This window comes from Melanerpes formicivorus, unplaced genomic scaffold, assembly GCF_026170545.1.
Source record: "Melanerpes formicivorus ecotype bairdi unplaced genomic scaffold, bMelFor1.0.p_v2 SCAF_8, whole genome shotgun sequence".
NCBI lineage: Eukaryota > Metazoa > Chordata > Aves > Piciformes > Picidae > Melanerpes > Melanerpes formicivorus.
In genome coordinates, this window is record NW_027142360.1 from 12,798,670 (window position 1) to 12,816,670 (window position 18,001).

The 18,001-nt window shown below is 40.6% G+C and overlaps 1 protein-coding gene across 7 annotated transcripts in view; it reads right to left on the reverse strand.

Annotated features, from left to right (window-relative positions):
* The window catches only part of DGKI (diacylglycerol kinase iota), a 207,621-nt gene that overhangs the window by 16,296 nt on the left and 173,324 nt on the right, over nucleotides 1-18,001 (reverse strand). For all 7 annotated transcript variants that reach the window (XM_068142168.1, XM_068142174.1, XM_068142173.1 and 4 more), the window contains 3 exons: nucleotides 17,286-17,311; nucleotides 2,780-2,817; nucleotides 1,102-1,222 (listed from right to left, as the gene is read on the reverse strand). In XM_068142168.1, the coding sequence (XP_067998269.1) occupies nucleotides 1,102-1,222; nucleotides 2,780-2,817; nucleotides 17,286-17,311 (185 nt within the window). The remainder of the gene's footprint in view (nucleotides 1-1,101; nucleotides 1,223-2,779; nucleotides 2,818-17,285; nucleotides 17,312-18,001) is intronic.

Below are 18,001 nucleotides of genomic sequence, written 5' to 3' on the forward strand. Positions count from 1 at the left end.
AATGGGCTGCCCGGGGAGCTGGTGGAGTTACCATCCCCGGAGGTGTTCAAGAGAGGACTGGATGTGGCACTTGGTGCCATGGTTTAGTAGTCATGAGGTCTTGGGTGACAGGTTGGACTTGATGATCTTTGAGGTCTCTTCCAACCTTATTGATTCTATGATTCTATAACTACTGGAAAGGAGGCTGTAGTGAGATAGGTATTGGTATCTTCTCCCTCGTGTCAAGTGATAGGATGAGAGAAAATGGCCAGAGGAGGTTTATATTGAATTTTAGAAGAAAATTCTTCACTGAAAGAGTTATCAAAAACTGGAATAGGCTCCCCAGGGAGGTGGTGTAATCTCCTTACCTGGAGGCATTAAGTGATGCATAGATAAGTTGCTAAGAGAGATGGCTCATGGCTTAGCACCAGAGCTGGTGGAGTTAGATAATGGTTGTACTCCTAAAGACCTTTTCCAACCAAAATAATTCTATGATTCTACAAAAGATGAAAAGAATCCAAAAAAAAAAAAAAAAAAACCCAAAAAATGAATGATCACAGCCAATAAATACAAGTTTAAAACAGAGATCATACATGTTATTGAGGGGGCTTGAATCTAACAGAGACATAGTATTGGAAGGTCGGAAGACAAGCTAGGTGAATCCAGTCTACAAATAATTGCAGATTCCTAATCAGTGTGCTACTAAATACTGAAATAATACCAATGGTTGAATGGGCTCCCTGTCACTGTAAAGGTTTCAATGAAGGATAAATGCTTTCTACAACATATGCTCTAGTTGAAAAACAAATCAGTTCAGGTGATTTCTATGCCAGAGGTTCTAATGAGAACATCACACATTACTTCTTCATAGCCCCCACAACTGATGCAACTGTGAAAACATCCATCTTCCTCAAAAGCCAGCTTTATTTTTGTTTCCATGCTTTCCCTTATCTGGAGCCATCATTTATGTTGCTGACATATTCCTAGCCTCCTGCTCACATATGCTGCAGGTGGAGATTTTGCTGACAGTGACCGCAGAAGAGTGAAGGCACTTCCAGCCACATGGTGTGGTTTTACCTGGCTGGAGTACAGCTCCCTGTGACTTTAACCACTGTGACTCACCATGCTCCAGGATGTATTTCACGATCTCGCCTTGACCAGTCTTGGCAGCATGGTGCAACAAGGAGCAGTGATCAGGTCCTTGGATTAACAGATTGGCTCCTTTTTTACAGCATTCTATGAACTGGAAAAAAAAAGATCAACAACACAAAAACCACCACACAGAACGATAAGATGGAAGGAGCAGAAAAACAAATATAGAGGTAAATTATTAACTAATCTTTATAGGAGGTCATAAAATGGAGTATAAAAATGGAGTAAAAAGAAATAAAATATTACTTTAAAGTCAGCTTTGGGGCTCCAGTGGAAAACAAAAAAATCTATCTGAGTCTAGAAGAACTGACAGTTACATGACTTAAGAGGAGCAATTTGTATTCTCTAAACAATGAGACATTACTACTCTACTGGTGATGAATTATTGCCTGATAATAATGTTTGCAAACCACTTCTGGTGAAGAGGTTGGGATATTTTTAAACATATGTATTTGATAGAAAATTCTGTCTTCCCTACTGAAAATTCCAGCTTTTCATCAGGATGGGAAACAAACACTTTCTTACTACACCAGAAAACTCCAACTCAAAAAATCTGCAGGGCTGTGGGGTTCAGCTGCTCCAGATCTCCCTTCTCACTTTTTGCCCTCTACTCATGGCTGGTGGTAGGGGAAGCACTACAAGGGGTATTAACAGGCAGAAAACAGCATCTGTCCAGATCTCAGAAATGCTGCAAACTCAGGGAGAAGGGAGGGTTGCAGCTCAGGTCACTACAGAAAAGGGGAAGAGGATTGTAGCAGTGGGGCATTGTTTATGATGCAGTATATCTGAAGAAGGGCAAGAAGTTTCCCACTTAAAGCAAGGTTGGGCAAAAAGTTCTCAAGATGTGGAAAGGAGACAATATTTTTATGACTGCTGGTTGAAGGACAGCTCCCTCAGTGTTGCAGCCACAAGCACAGGGACGGAGGCATAGATGGGGCACCTGCAAGCGAAGATTTAGCCTAACAGTACTGTCATTTTTACAAATGGCTCCAAGCTGGCTGCTTGCAGATAAAATTGCAATCATTAATCACAGTCCTCATCCAAATGCGAGGACATGTTTTCAAACACCGCCTTGGCTTCAGAAATATGTAGCCTGAATAACTGTCAGATATGGAACTTCAGACTTTGGGCACAAAACATTCTGGCATGGGTGCCTTTTCCTCCCAATAACTAAGAATACCAAAACACTCCATGTTTTGAGACAGGCAACAAACTAAGCTGAGATTCATTCTACCCGCTCTGGTGGTTACCCAGGTAGAAGTTAAAAAGTCTCCAGCAACTCTAGGGGCTTGGCCACCAACCTCACTGCCACAAAATATCATTTACTGTGTAAAGTTGCATCAGAAGTACCCTGCTGTTCAATTGCGTTTGCCAGTAGAGTAATTTTGTGTTAGTAACTGAGACATTACTTGGCACAGCACTCTATGAATCCTGGGCTGAAAGGATCCTATTCACTTGAATTTCACATCTCACCTGACTGATGTGTTCCCCTAATATTCAGGATTTCCTGGAAAGGCTGTAAAATGGCACTTGCCAGCCCTCCCTACAGCAGTCTATTTCTGTTTTGAGCAGAGGTGTGATAAAATTTACGGTATATCAAACCTGTGAAAAGCTGTGAGAAAGTGGACACTCAGTGCTCTGTACTTACCTTCAGCAGATCACCAGCTATGACTGCCTGTAAAAGTGCTGCAAAAGACAAACAGAAAGCTAATGTTAGGAAGGAAGCATTAAGCATGTCCTTTCAGGTAGTTGTAGGGAGCAATGAGGTCTCCCTTCAGCCTCCTCTTTTTCAAACTAAGCAGCCTCAGCTCCTTCAGTTGCTCTTCATAAGATTCATTCTCCAGGTCCTTCATGGCTTCATTGCCCTCCTCTGCATGCACTCCAGCACCTCCACATCTCTCTTGTATTGAGGTCCCCAAAACTGGATACAATGCTCAAGGTGTGGCCTCACCAGATCTGAGTACAGGGGAACAATCACCTCCCTACTCCTGCTGGACACAGCATTTCTACTACAAGCCAGGATACCATTAGCTTTCTTGGCTGCCTGGGCACACTGCTTGCTCATATTCAGTTGCTTGTCAGTTAGAACCTCCAGGTCCCTTTCTGCCAGACAGCTTTCCAGCCACACTTCTCCAGGCCTGCAGCATTGCTTTGGGGTTGTCGTCACCCAAGTGCAGGAGCTGGCATTTGACCTTGTTGAAGCTCATCCTGTTAACTTTGGCCCATTGATCCAAGTCCCACTGTAGAGCCTCCCTACCCTCATGAAGATCAACATTCCCACCTAATTTGGTGTCATCTGCAAACTTACTAATGACACACTTTATGCCTTCATCAAGGTCATCAATAAAGATGTTAAACAGAAGTGGTCCCAACACTGAGCCCTGGGAAACAGCACTTGTGACCATCTGCCAGATGGATTTAACTCCATTGACCACCATTCTGTCCATAACTTGTACAAAAGCTGTAGGGACATCAGCCCAGAGCTTCCAAAACTGCCTTGGAACTGCGTGCTACTAACTGAATTATTGCCTTGAGACACTTCAGGAGCCTTTTAACAGTGTCTACATGTGGGTCCTAATCTCTGGAGATGTCAATGTCAAATACAAAGAGCTAAAAGCAACCTCAGACATCTCAGACTGCTGCTCTTCAGTCTCAAATACACTGAGAGTCTCAAGATGCAGATGCTTAGGTGGCAAAATAGAAACTTCTTAATAATTATTTTCACTACAAAAACATGACAGTGGGCAGCAAGTGCTCTAGGTTTGGCAGGCAGGGTCAAAGAAAGCAGGAGGCAGTCCTCACCTTTATACCTTTCATAATTTAAACAGATGCAGAAAGAAAGAGAGACAAAGAGAAGCAAAGCAAACAAAAGCTCACAGCAAGGCAGGGTAGAGCTGTGCACAGGGCTGGCGGCTGCTCGCTATTTGCTGCTGTGCCTCATGCCTGTTAAAAAGTAGGAGGGCAAAAGCCTGGGACAGTATTGCTTTATGCATAGGCTTAATTCAGCTAAAAACATGATTGTGGCAAGTACCAACAAACATGTAGTTATTTCCTTCATTTTTCCTCCTCTTCCCTGGTATGACATATAGGGTAAAAGGTAATTATGAATAATCTTTCTGAGAAAACACTTATTTGGTTTGCATCTTAGAAAGTATTAAACATCTGCCTCAGTTCATACTCTTTCAAGAGTGCTTAAATCCATTTCTACCTTCTAGTCTAGGCAGTGCAATCAAAGAAAGCATTCACTCAAGTACCATCCTTGATAAAGATGCCAAAAGCTCACACAGGGAGGAACAAGGGGGAAAGAAAACCAGAGCATGGCTTTGCCTCTGAAAAATAGCACACAGGAAACTGCAGTGTGAATTCCATGAGGACCTTGTTAGAGCCTCAGAAATGACAACACACTGGAGAACAGGAAGGGCATTCACAGACTACTCAACAAATGTTGGTTCCTTTGAAAACACCTGGGGCTGTGCATAACTTTCTGATCTCATCAGTGCCTTGTGCCCTGGCCACGCAGCAGCAGGAAAAACAAAAATCTAGTCCAGCTAACTTCTGACTTGGAAAACCAGTAGCATCAATTCTTGTAACACTGGATTTAGGGCAGTTTAATGGTGAGCATAAGTTAAACCAAGTCTTGCAAATGTCCCTGGCATCTGTGGAAGCAAGAGCACACAGATTTAAGGAATAAAGAAGGAGGAGGGTGAAAAGTGTATATCTTTTAATTTTAATTCTTGTGTCATTCATTTTACCTTTTCCCTCCTTTATTGCTTGCCTAGTGTGACTGCCACAATCATTCTGTGGGCTACTCCACTTGGACTTCTATAAATATTTTGTTCTCCTCACACACATGAAAATCAAACAAAGAGGTGGCACTAGTTTTTCATTTCCTTCTGCATCCATTTTAAGACACGGTTACATCCTAAGAGGCAGAAATGTATTTTCTTATGGAAATGATGCTTAAGATTATAGTTCAGAAAAGCCAGGAGGGAGATACAGAAAATGATGAAGTGAAAAGAGAAGTCTGGCAAGCCATGAGAAATCCTCTGCAGTGAGTATCTGTAACAAGAGTTGGTCTGGTGATAAGGCTATTAGGATAAATAAACTCTAAAACACATTCAGCATAATTACAGCAACCTTTTCCTCTTTTCCCTAAGCCTCTAATCCAGCAAAGCATTTAGGCAGGTGCTTGGCTTTGAGATAATTGTATCCTTTTCACCAAGTCTACCTGCACACTTAACAGTAAGGGCTTTGCTAGAGTACAACCTACTGCATAAATGAATACATTACAGATCAACAAAACCAGCTGGCATAACAAGCAGATTAGACTATAGTATAATAATTCCATTCTGTAAACCAGGATGCTGAAAGACTATGAAGCTGTTGAACCGGATGCAGAGAAAGGTTCTTTAGAAGAGGGTACACATTTCCCTGAGTATATGAATATTGATTAGCACACTAAACCCATAAACTCAAACAGGACATGCTGGCCATATTGAGGAGGAGGGTGAAGATGGCAAAAATCACCTGGTTGATAAAGAGGGGGTAAAACAAGCAAACAGATGGCACTGACAAGAGGGAGCACACTGAGAAATTGAACCAAAATGTTGTCAACAATGCCAGGCTAGTTGAAAATTAAAAACATTAAAGTGAGAATAGTTTTATTTCTTCTGAGCGACACTGCACCGCTGATGTAATATATAACATGAATTATGCAGTTGTTCTATCATATCGTAAAATACCTCCCGGTCTTAAAGATGCCTCAAAAATTACTTGCTTTAATAAATATTTAAATCAAGTCATTATTTTCTCAGCTTCTCCTAAGACAGGCATTTGTCATGACTAATAAAAATGTTTTATTACTTTTTTCATGTATTTAGCAAGCAGATTTATTGCTGATGAAAGGTGACAGCTTGACAAGACTGTGTTCTGTCCATATAATGAAGCAGCACTCAGTCTGCTGCAGTGATAGACTCCAAAGGCTGTCTTTTCTGTGAAGCTCAACCTTCTCTATCAGCACACCTCTGCAGACAGCCTGCTCTATCCCTGCTGAAACTGCCAGCAAACATGTCCTGCCCTGCAGGAAAACTTCCTTCTCATCCTAAAGATGCTAATCAGCATAAATCAAGGACATACTCTGGGCTCAGCACTGGGCTACTATCATACTATAATTTTTGATAGTAAAACACTTTCAGAGAGAACATGGAAAAAAAACTTCTCAGAAACCCTTGTAGGTAACTTCTCAGAATCACAAGGTTCTTTGTTTAAAGTAGGTTGACATGAAAAACATTTATTAAGTTAGTAAAATAATCATTGGTGAGTCAGTGAGAGGAGTTAGTTTTCACCAGAAGGAATCTGCAGTCTGTCAGTGGCATAGGACTAATGTCTCCTTTTACATGAGTAGAAGTTATTCATAAACCATAAGCCTCTCCCAGATTTTACCACTTGGATTGCACGTCTGGTCCAACCTTTTCCACACAATGTTTGCATCAGCTACTGTTATATAAACTATACCACAATGAATATTGACTGAAAATGTATGGCTGTTTTGAAGCTTTAACCATCTCCAGGCAACTCTTTAGTGGGGGGAGGGGGTCTAAGCATTGCCACTGAAGGGAGAAGACATTTTTTTAAGCTGTGTTTTAAAGTACCACAGAAAGAAGTTGCCACATCCATGATTACCATGCAGCCAGTTTGAGATCTACAAATGATACATGGCATGATGTCAAAGTATTACTGCGATTATACTCTTACCATGGGTTTAAAAAATGCCAGGCTAACAATGAATCTGATCACTGTATGAAAACTTTTAAGCATATGGGAAATTCTGGCAGAATTCAACTAACGTAACTCCAACAGAATTAAGGCTCATAAAATCTTTAGCTCTTTCAAAAGACCCAGTAAGACTGAATGATCTGAATGATCTAAAGTGATCAGGACCTTGTAGAAACTTAATTTCTTGGGCAGTGCTTGCAAGTGTCCACCCCTTTCTAAGAAACAGCTAACACACCAATTCAGCACTTGGAATCAATATGACATCCACATTTCTGTGTTGGATGGTTCTTACTGGTTTAGAGGCAGCTCATACAAAATATTAGACATTAGAGTTTTGCTGCGGGGACCCCAGAATTTGAACTTCACTGTCCACTACCATGTCCTGCTGGATATGGTCAGAGGAACTCTTAAGGAACACCTCTTGAAATACTGCTTAACTCAAACTTTGCTGAGCTGATAATAAAGAAGAAATTGCACCAGAAGGTGACATTATCAAATTTCATAAGAGTTATTAAACTTTATTTGGCCAATCGCTACCTTCCAGAACACTTATGGCTCTTTACTGCTGTTCCAGACAGTGAAATTCATAGTCAGAAATTTAAAGTAGTTACCTTTTTTGCACATTGAACAGTTAAAAGCTGACCCCAACTAGAAGAGTGCTTTTACACCACTGGAGTCCTCTGAGCCATTAAAGATCAGCATTAAAGAAATTGTAAGAAAACAAGCCCTCATCCTTAATTTCCCACTAGTTTTTAGAAATCAATAATAACTTCTATTTCAAACATTCAAAATGACTACACTATATTACCATACAGAAATACATGCTTTTTAAGCAACAGTTTACTAGATTGTACAAAGCTGTTGCAAGCAAAGATCAGATCTCACCCAGAAATGTACAAAACCGAATTTTTATGCTCTAGCCATGATTTTCAGCCTTGGACTGCAGATGAAAGAGGTAAGGGGACCATGGAAGATTAGTTTGTGAACTATTTCCCTTCCAAGATGGCTATGAAAACAACCATCTAAGATGCACAGCAGTGAATACCTTTGACATTTCTGAAGGGTCTGCCAGTCCTATAGAAATATTTTAGAGATTCACAGTGAAGAAAGGTTGCAAATCTCTGCATTTGAGCTTTTACAGACACTTTACCTCTTCTCAATATTTAATCTGCTTTTAGAGTTACAGGGGGAAAAAAACACCACACTTTAAAATATCTATGCCAAACAGTCTACATAACTGAGAAATTAAATTACAAAATTAGCATAGAATAGAATAGAATAGAATAGACCAGACCAGACCAGACCAGACCAGGTTGGAAGAGACCTTTGAGATCATCGAGTCCAACCTATCATCCAACACTATCTAATCAACTAAACCATGGCACCAAGCACCCCATCAAGTCTCCTCCTAAACACCTCCACTGATGGCAACTCCACCACCTCCCTGGGCAGCACATTCCAATGGGCAATCACTCTCTCCATGAAGAATTTTTCCCCTGGCACAGCTTGAGACTGTGTCCTCTTGTTCTGGTGCTGGTTGCCTGGGAGAAGAGACCAACCCCCTCCTGGCTACAACCTCTCTTCAGTTAGTTGTAGAGAGCAATAAGGTCTCCTCTGAGCCTCCTCTTCTCCATGCTAAGCAACCCCAGCTCCCTCAGCCTCTCCTCATAGGGCTTGTATTCCAAACACCTCACCAACTTTGTTGCCCTTCTCTGGACACGTTCCAGCAAGTCAACATTAATAACAGTTAGTTGAAATGACAGTGAGCTCACAGGTCTTTGATCTACAGACAATCTCAAGTCACACCAAGGCTGATGATGCTTAAATATTTCTTTTTGAAGCTAAGCTGAGTCAAAGGAGCAATTAAATGTTTCTTCATTTATTTAATACACCTGCACATACTGGAAATAACTACTGAAAACAAGTAAATGGGAGCTAAGCCTTGTGGCTTAAGAGGACTGGCAAACCCCCCAGAAATCATAGAATCAACAAGGTTGGAAAAGACCTAAAGGATCATCAAGTCCAACCTGTCACCCAAGACCTCATGCCTACTAGACCATGGCACCAAGTGCCACGTCCAATCCCCTCTTGAAATAAAAGGTTAAATCTTTGGGTGGCTATAAGACAGGCAAAAGTCTGGCAAAAGTAAAAGCAGCAAAAGCAAAACATCCACTGTGCAGACTTGCTTGAATGTCTACACAATAAAATCACTTCTGCGCTCACCAAAACAGTACTTTACATCAAACATCTGTCTGACACTTAGAACCAAATTTTCCTCCTGATAGAACTGGACAAAGGTCACTGAATACAAGTGAACAAGTTGGACCAAAAATGCTGCAAAAGGGACACTCCACTTTGGAGTTTGTTTCTATAAGAGTGCACAATTTATGCCAAAATAAGGACACAAACATTTGCTCCTATTGTAACTAAGAGGACTCAATTTTTCCTTACAGCTGTACACAGGAAAAGCAGTGTTCAGAGGGAAAACAAAACAAAACAAAACAAAACACACCACACAAAGTCAATTTTCATCAGAATACCCTGTAAATACAGCCCATGTACTGGTGGGGAATTTGCCTGATCACAAAGCTTAGTAGTGCTGTTTGATGAGGGTATATCTCTGTCAGGTATTAATCTCCATCTTTTCTTTTTTATGCTGATTTTCACCTCCATGGTGAACTAAAGCTGACATATAGTAAAATAAGGGGGGAAAAATAATATTGCACTGAACAGGAGAATATTTTTGCATGTTTTTTTTTTTTTTAACTTTGGTGCTGAGCAATCAAAATAGAACATCTTCAGTGAAAAAAATATGCAACAGACCAGGAGAATCAGTCTCACATTTCAGTACCCAAGAAAGACTGCATTATACATAAACAAGGCGCATTTTGACAGGGAATGCGATTGCCTGTAAGCTGGAAGAGACATCACCATATAAATGTTATTGAAGCTTTAACAGGGAAAAAAAAGGAAAAGAAAAAAAAAAAAAAAAGAAAGAAAAGCAAAAGTCTCTCACTAACCATTTCAGAAACTCTAGCCCTATATGTCAGAAACATCTAACATCAGCCATGAGAAAGATGATGCTGGTTGTCTACATCTGAAGCAGCTCTCTGCATAAGAATGGGGAAGGGTCCTGGATTTCCTAATGGAGTTCTGCTTCAGCCTAAAGACTTCATAAAAACCATGATGGAAACATTACAGCACCAAGACAAACACTTAGAGGCTTCTTGCCTAGAACATAGTATTTCTTGTGCTGGCTGAAGCAAAAACTCATTGATTTTTAAATTGTGTATCTGTTTGCTGCCACCATTTACTGTCCTAAAGAAACACCTGGTGAACAAGATTTCTCCACAGGATTTCAGCTTTGGGAGGCTTCTGAGGGAATCTGTGAGCAATGGCACCAGTCTAGGTAGCTCACAGCAGCAGTGCTGTGAGGCACTACTTCCGTGAAAGAAAACCAAATGAAGAGCCTGAGAGCTCAAAATGCTCCCAGGAGATAAAGAAAACCAATAGTGAGGCAACCTGCTGTGACTGAAAGCTCAAAAGCACATCAGCTGAACAGCAGCTAGACACAGATGTCTGATGACTATTCAGCAAGGGGAATATTATGAAGGCCTTCACACAGCATCTGAAGCTAATCCGTCTGTACAGGAAAACCTGTGCAGGAGCACACACATTCTGCTGTGGTTTGAAAGCCTTTTGAAGCATCCTGGGCCCCTGCGTAAGTTATACCTCAATAGCATCTACTTCTAGGATTGCACAGAGGTAGAAAACCCTTTTAAACATTTGTGGGCTATCTTTAGCTACAAAAGCACCACAGTCTGTGTGGATTCAGAAGACAGAACTGACACAGTTTTGACTGCCTCTGTTTGCCTAACTTGAGAATAAGACAAAAATATTAACAGGCAAAAAAATGGTCCCTTTACTCAAGTGGCTATAAATATGCACTACAACTTTTTTCTTATAAGAATTTTAGATTCAAACAATCCACAGCATCAAACCAGGCTTGCTGGAGGGAAAGTAAGTTTAAACTCTTACTTACACAGAAGTCCCTTCATACATTTCTGGAAGAAAAAAGAAGCTTTCAAGCAGATGTAAATTACACCCAACCTGCCTTTAAGGCCTTTCACTGTCAGACTAGCTTGAAGGTACTATGATGCCAATTAGAGTCCACCCTGAATTGTTTATGTGGCACTGATTCTGAGCTGAGAGTGCAGCTGATAGTTAAGAGTGGAAGCATTCAGAGAACGATGCCAAACTTTTCCTGCAAGATCATTTAACTTAGATTTACAAAAAGAAGGGATGACTGTAAAGAAAAATTACTTCCTTTGTAAATAGCCCAAAACCCCAAACAGTTGCAGACAAACTAAATACCACCTGGCAGATATTGTCAGGTTTTTTTCTTTCCCTTTGCCCTCCACCATTTTCAGTTTTAAGCCAAGACAGGAACAATTAATGTAATGTTCAGGAGCGATGTGGTGGAGGAAAATGTCTCCAGTCAACCAAGAACACAGGACAGGGAAGACTTTGGCTGACTAATGCCACCACTTTATCAGTAGTGTGACATTACTTTGGCAGAAAGAGAACTGTAGGTAAAATAATTAAGCAATGATTTATTTATTTATTTATTTTAAAATGAAAAGGGATAGCAGATAAAGGAACATCGTGGGCCTCCCTGTGCCCTGGCTTCATATCACAGTATCGCCAAGGTTGGAAGAGACCTCAAGGATCATCGAGTCCAACCTGTCACCACAGACCCCATGACTACTAGACCATGGCACCAAGTGCCACGTCCATTCTCCTCTTGAACACCTCGAGGGATGGTGACTCCACCACCTCCCCGGGTAGCCCATTCCAATGACCAATGACTCTCTCAGTGAAGAACTTTCTCCTCACCTTGAGCCTAAACTTCCCCTGGTGCAGCTTGAGACTGTGTCCTCTTGTTCTGGTGCCGGTTGCCTGGGAGAAGAGACCAACCCCTTCCTGGCTACAACCTCCTTTCAGGTAGTTGTAGACAGCAATGAGGTCACCCCTGAGCTCCTCCTCTCCAGGCTAAACAATCCCAGCTCTCTCAGCCTCTCCTAATAGGGCTTGTGTTCAAGGTCTCTCCCCAGCCTTGTTGCCCTTCTCTGGACATGTTCAAGTGTCTCAATGTCCTTCTTAAACTGAGGGGCCTTCTTAAACTGAGAGACCTATCACAGGCATTTCTAACACACTCTCTTCACATTTTTGCTACTTCAAGACTGGTTGCAGGGCTTTTCCCTGGCAGTATCTAAGTAACAATTCCTCAGCAAGCTAGGGCTTCACAGTTGAACTAAATAATCTGAAAGTCAGTTCAAGCATTTATTTGCTCATTCGAGTCTTCAGTGGATGGAGTAAATTGTTTTCTTGGTTTATTTTGACAAGTTGCTGCTCTTACCTGACCAGCTTCCATCAGAAACAAACATTTTAAAAAAGTTTTTAAAAAGAGGAGCAAAGCAGATTATGTAAGGTTGCCAGTTTGAAAATAGGTGTCCTGATCCAGACAACTCATTCCTTACTCCTACTCCTCCTAAGGTGAACGAGAGAATAGCAGTGGCCACCTGGAAAGAAACACTTCCCATTTGCCTTGATTTGTCATTCAAAATGGTCACATCTGCCAGATCCTCCCTCCCAGACTACTGACTCCCCTGTCCTACTGAAATACCATGAGAGGTTGGGTGTAGGCACCTTTTAAAGCTTTTAGGCAGAAAGGACCCCCCTCAGAAGTGTTAAGACAGTACGCTTTCTTTTGCTACAGGTACCATGGGTCTGGATTGATAACAGCCTCTGCTGAGCTGAAAAGTACATGAACAAACACAGAGCAGATCCCCAGGCAACTGTTGGCTCAGCTGGTCACAGACACTTTTGAAACACTATCCAGGAGAGCTTTCTTTCCAAAGTGGCTAATTAATCAAAATAAATACCTGCAGTCAAGAACAACCCTCCCTACTCTCTTTGATTTGCATTCCAAGATATCTCAATTTGTTGCTAGGTAAACAGCTGCAACATCACCCTGAAGAATACAGCTTCTCAGCTGGAGCTGCATGAAACCACGACTACCTCGATTGAAAGAATCTGGTGTACAAAATAATGGTGGCTTTTTAATTCTGCCATCACGGAGATGCTTTGCTTCATCTGTAGTGCTCTGGTCATCCTTTTATTCCTGATGGCAGGATGCTATAAAAACTTGTGAGGAGTACACCCCCTTGCAGACTCTGACTAGCAAAATCAGTGGACAGTGGATACAGAAAGTAGAAAGAAATTTGTTAGAGCAAAGTCCATGCTCCCACTGGCTGTCAGGCAAAACAGGAAATACTTGTTGGAGGTCCCAGGAAGTGTTCTCAGCTGTTTTGCTCTTTTGTGGGGCTCCTACAGCCATCCTCCTACACTATACCAGGGCCTACAGGACGAAACATTGTGTTCTTCACAGCCATCACTCGAATTCCCCATCTAAACAGCTATGCTTTGGTATTTGCTATTTGCATAGTTTGTAATTTTTATCAGTATGTTAGGGAATTTAAATGTTAGGGGGTTTGTCTGCTATTTTGCGGTTTAGTATTTTGGATTTTTGTTTGTTTTTTTAAGGTTGTTTGACCTTTTTTTGGGGGGGTGGTGGCTTTTGTTTGTTTGTTTGTTTTGTGTGCCTGGTTTGGGTTGTTTGTTTGTTTTAAAACTGGAAATAAAAGGAAATAAAAAGATGGATGCTATTCTAGTTCTGCATTTCCTAACTATCTGTACCAAGAATAAAGACACAAAACTAAAATCTTTAAGAGGCTTGGGTCTTTTGTTTTGAAGTGTGAGGGGTTTTTAGCAGTTCTGTTTTCCTTGCCGTGCCAGCTAAAATGGTTCTGTTTTGTAACTGATAAAGGTGCCTTTAACACATGTCCACAGCAAGAAGCATTGTGTCCTGTTACAATTGTTCAATAGATGCCCAATGCCAGACAGATGGTGCTTTATCCTCACCCTCTCTTCAAGACAGTATAATGTGTTGTCCTGTCAGGGATTAATGGAAATGCCACTCACAGTAAATACTAATTCTGGTAACAACTTTGTTACTACACTACAGATGCTATAGCTCCTGCTTGCAACTAATGCTTGAAGCAGACAGTCCACACTGAAGGAGAAACAGGACATTCAGAAATGAAAGTTAAGAGTATGAATCTGTGTAGAATGCAACCTTGTGGTCAAGGGGAGAGATACATTTGTAAAGGAGGACAAGGATGATGGAAAGAAAACCGCACAAAGTAGCAGTAGAGCTAAAAATGAAGACTGAAGATTAAAGAAGACAAAACAATCAGGAGATAAATAAGAAGTTAAAGCAAAAGATCCAACACAATGGAGAAAGCGTCTTTTCCCATCAGAAAATCATCACTAGAAAGGTGTCCCATAATAAGGAGAAGCAGCTGAAACACAGGACATAGTGACACCACTAAGGATACATTATTTAATAGTTGAATCTTGTTGCATTATAAAACTGCATATAAGTATTTAACATCTTGAAAAGACACACATTTGAGTAGTGATTATTAATGAAAATAACAGCCTCCAAACCGACTCCTGGATGCTTACTCCAGCAAAATATACCAGGAGAGTCCTGTGTGAACACTAGGAAAGACAGACAATTCAGAGAATTTTTTTCCACTCACTCCTGGACCCTCCCTTTATTGTGTAGAGAAGAGATTTAAGATCACAGACTACTTTGAGATGTTTCCACATGTACATAAATTGGACTCAGAAACACCTAGACTCAAAAATATCCTTGTGCTATGGCATTTCTGTAGCCTTTTCTTTCTACTATTGTGCTCATTCTGTATATGGCTTTGTGGGAGAGAAAAAAATCCAAGTATTGGACTTCTCTTTCTAAAAAGTCACTGGGTCATGGGAAATCTTTTGTGTTTGAGAGTTGCTCCTACACATTTACATGGATTACAAATCTAGGTAGATAATCAACAGTCATAAACCACAAAACTTCTAATAAATAGCATTATCATGTCACTAACTGGTCAAGGAGATATAGGTCTTTCACTCTGCATTTCAGCATGGGTTTCTTATGGGAGAAAGGGAAGAGAGGGAAGGAATAGGCTCTTCAGAAATGTTTATCAAATCTGAAAGCCAGACCTTGGCAGCAGATGGTAGATGGCAAACAGGAAGATTTTGTGAAAAACTGGAACAGTTTAAAAATAGTGGAAAGAAAGAAAGAAAGCATTATGACAGCAGAAAATACTGAAGTTTAAAGACACAGCAGAAAATACATTTACACTGTGTGTTACTCCATTAATGGATAAAAATTGAGCAATAGAATAAATGGAAAAGAAATGAAAAAGCAAGAGCAGTCTGCTCACTAACAAGCTCATGCACTGACAAGCAACTTGAGTTCAGGTCCTGAAACAGTATAGTAGACCCTAATGTTTTCAAATCTCTTCTGGGGGTTGGAGAAATAGGCTACACTGTTAACTTCTCACAGGTTTCCAGTACTTTACATTAAGAAACTCTGGCCGTGGTAAAAAGCAGATCAACTATTAAACAAGAAAATACCTCTGGTTCATGGAGTCAGTGAGCTGTAAACCATGGGAAGTTGATAGGGTACACCCAGAAATGAAAACTATATACTTCTGCCATTATTGTGCTCTTATTTATCAGGGGCTCCACTATTATTGGACACTAGGAATGGAGTAGATGGGTTAGATATATCTTTGGGCTGACACACTTGCCCATTTTTATGGCTTCTTTTACAACTCTTTTTATTAAGAAAAGATATGTCAAGGAGATGAAAGAAAATTTACTAATGAAACTATGTTTGACAGCCACTATATTAGACTAAAAAGGTCTTGGCTGGAGCCAAGGACAGCTAGTCATTCCACACTCCAAACAAACATACTTCATGATGAAATTCCAGGCTCAGACAACCTTACATCTCCATTTGTCACAATCCTTACTATTTCCCATTTGGGACTTTCTTGAAAGCTACTTATTGTATTATCCAGAGATTTTGTTGATGGTGTAACTGGATACAAATTGAATGCCAGAAGAAAACAGATACTTATTTATTTTGTGGTCAAAAAAAAACTATTGGCAATTCAGAAATATATGATCATCTTTCTCCTCTCAGTTACAGACACCCTTTTATATTTTTTCCATTCCTTATGTGACTCTGCCAGTGCAATTATCACCTCATTTGAGGTATGGCTAGAGGAATATTTATGCCACCCAACTAAGCATTTAAGCTGGTCAAGTTATCAACCAGCTAGCCACTGCCAGCTCCCTCATTAGTCCATAGGAAAAGTCTCTTTCCTTCAGAGCAAGCATATTACAATAACCTGCAATTCTTGTTACTCAGGATATAAAGATTTTACACGTAAAAGCTGTTATCTGCACTAAATTCTACACCATGCCACCAAACTGACTTTAGTGGTCATCCAAGGTAACAAGGGTTCAAGCTTTTAAAACATTATATACTCTCTTCTACTACAAATGTGCTGTCCTGTAAGTCATCTTCACCAAAAAAAGTATCTTTCTTAATCTCATGAATAATTTTCCATAGGTGAAGCATTATGCAGTTGTGCAAATAAACTGCAAACTTTTGTGATAGTTCCATTTGATAGTGCAAGATTGTCCCAGTACTCAGCACTGATGGGACCACACCTTGAATACTATGTTCAGTTTTGGGGATATCAATACAAGAAAGACTTTGAAGTCCCAGAGCAGGTCCAGAGAAGGGCAACAAATATGGGGAAGGGTCTGGAGAAGAGGTTGTATGAGGAGTGGCTGAGGGAACAGGGATTGTTTAGTCTGGAAGAGAGAAGGCTGAGGGAAGATCTCATTGCTCTCTGCAACTACCTAAAAGGAGGTTGTAGGGAGGTAGGTATTGGTATCTTCTCCCTAGTGTGTCAAGTGGTAGGATGAGAGGAAATGGTCTCAAGTTGCAGCAGGGGAGGTTTAGATTGGATATTAGAAGAAAGGACTCTCAAACAGTTGGAATAGTGTCCCCAGGGAGGTGCTTGAATCTCTATCCCTGGAAGTGTTTAAAAGATGCACAGATGTGGTTCTAAGGGACATGTTTTCCCACTAGAGTTGGGTAATGGTTGAACTCAATTATTTTATAGGCCTTTTCCAATGGAAACAATTCTATGATTCATTTTACAAATAATGCAGCATAGGCATAACTTCTGCCAGTCCCAATTAAATCAACCAAATGTACAAGCAATTGATATCAAGGGGTGAACAGCATGTGAACAACAGCAAAGTTTCAACTTTAGAAAGCAATTTTTCTCCACTACAACTATGTTAAAACACAGCTTGCTAGCTTGTCTTCAGAGTAATTTTTAATCTGCTACTAGTGTCTATAAAACAGAGCTTACCTTGATCTTCTGAAGAGACTGGTGACCTGGAATGAAACAACAAAGTCCAGTCAATCTTTGTTATGAAAATACCATAAATAAGTTCAGTGTCACTGTGGGGGATGTGATATGGAGGAATTTGAATGTTTTATTCTTTATTCCTTAGGAGAGATGGCTGGAAGGCATCTGACAAGGAAGGAGCAGAAAAGCACAGGGAACTACTCTAGCCACAAGTTTACAAGTCATGTCTATATGGCAGCAGTCAGCTGCACTGAGGCACTCCTGGCATGAGTTTCTGCAAGTACTTCACAAGAGAGCTATTTTCTACTGCTGTCATTGGAAATAGCTGACATTACTGTTGGGAAAGTCCTGATCCTCCAAATATTATTGATTGGACCAGAATTAAGTGTGGGCCGGTAGAAAACTTTGCAGCTAGAGGTGGTTGAGGAAAATCACAGTTTTATGAGAGCTCAATCTTTAAGGTGGCCATTTTTCTTACCACAAGCCAGTGTAGTAGCCAGAATAAAGCCACTATGGTAGTTGCTACCATAATTAATAACAGTTTGTGCCATCTTCACAAAAGCAACATAAACAGACAAACAAAAAATCCAACCAACCCAGGTTTGCACAGATTTAAGTACAATAAGAAGCAACATAATAGCAGCAACACACAATTTACAGGATACCCTAACCAGTGGCTTAAGGCTCTGAAAGTACTCCAGAGGAGTGAGTGTGTT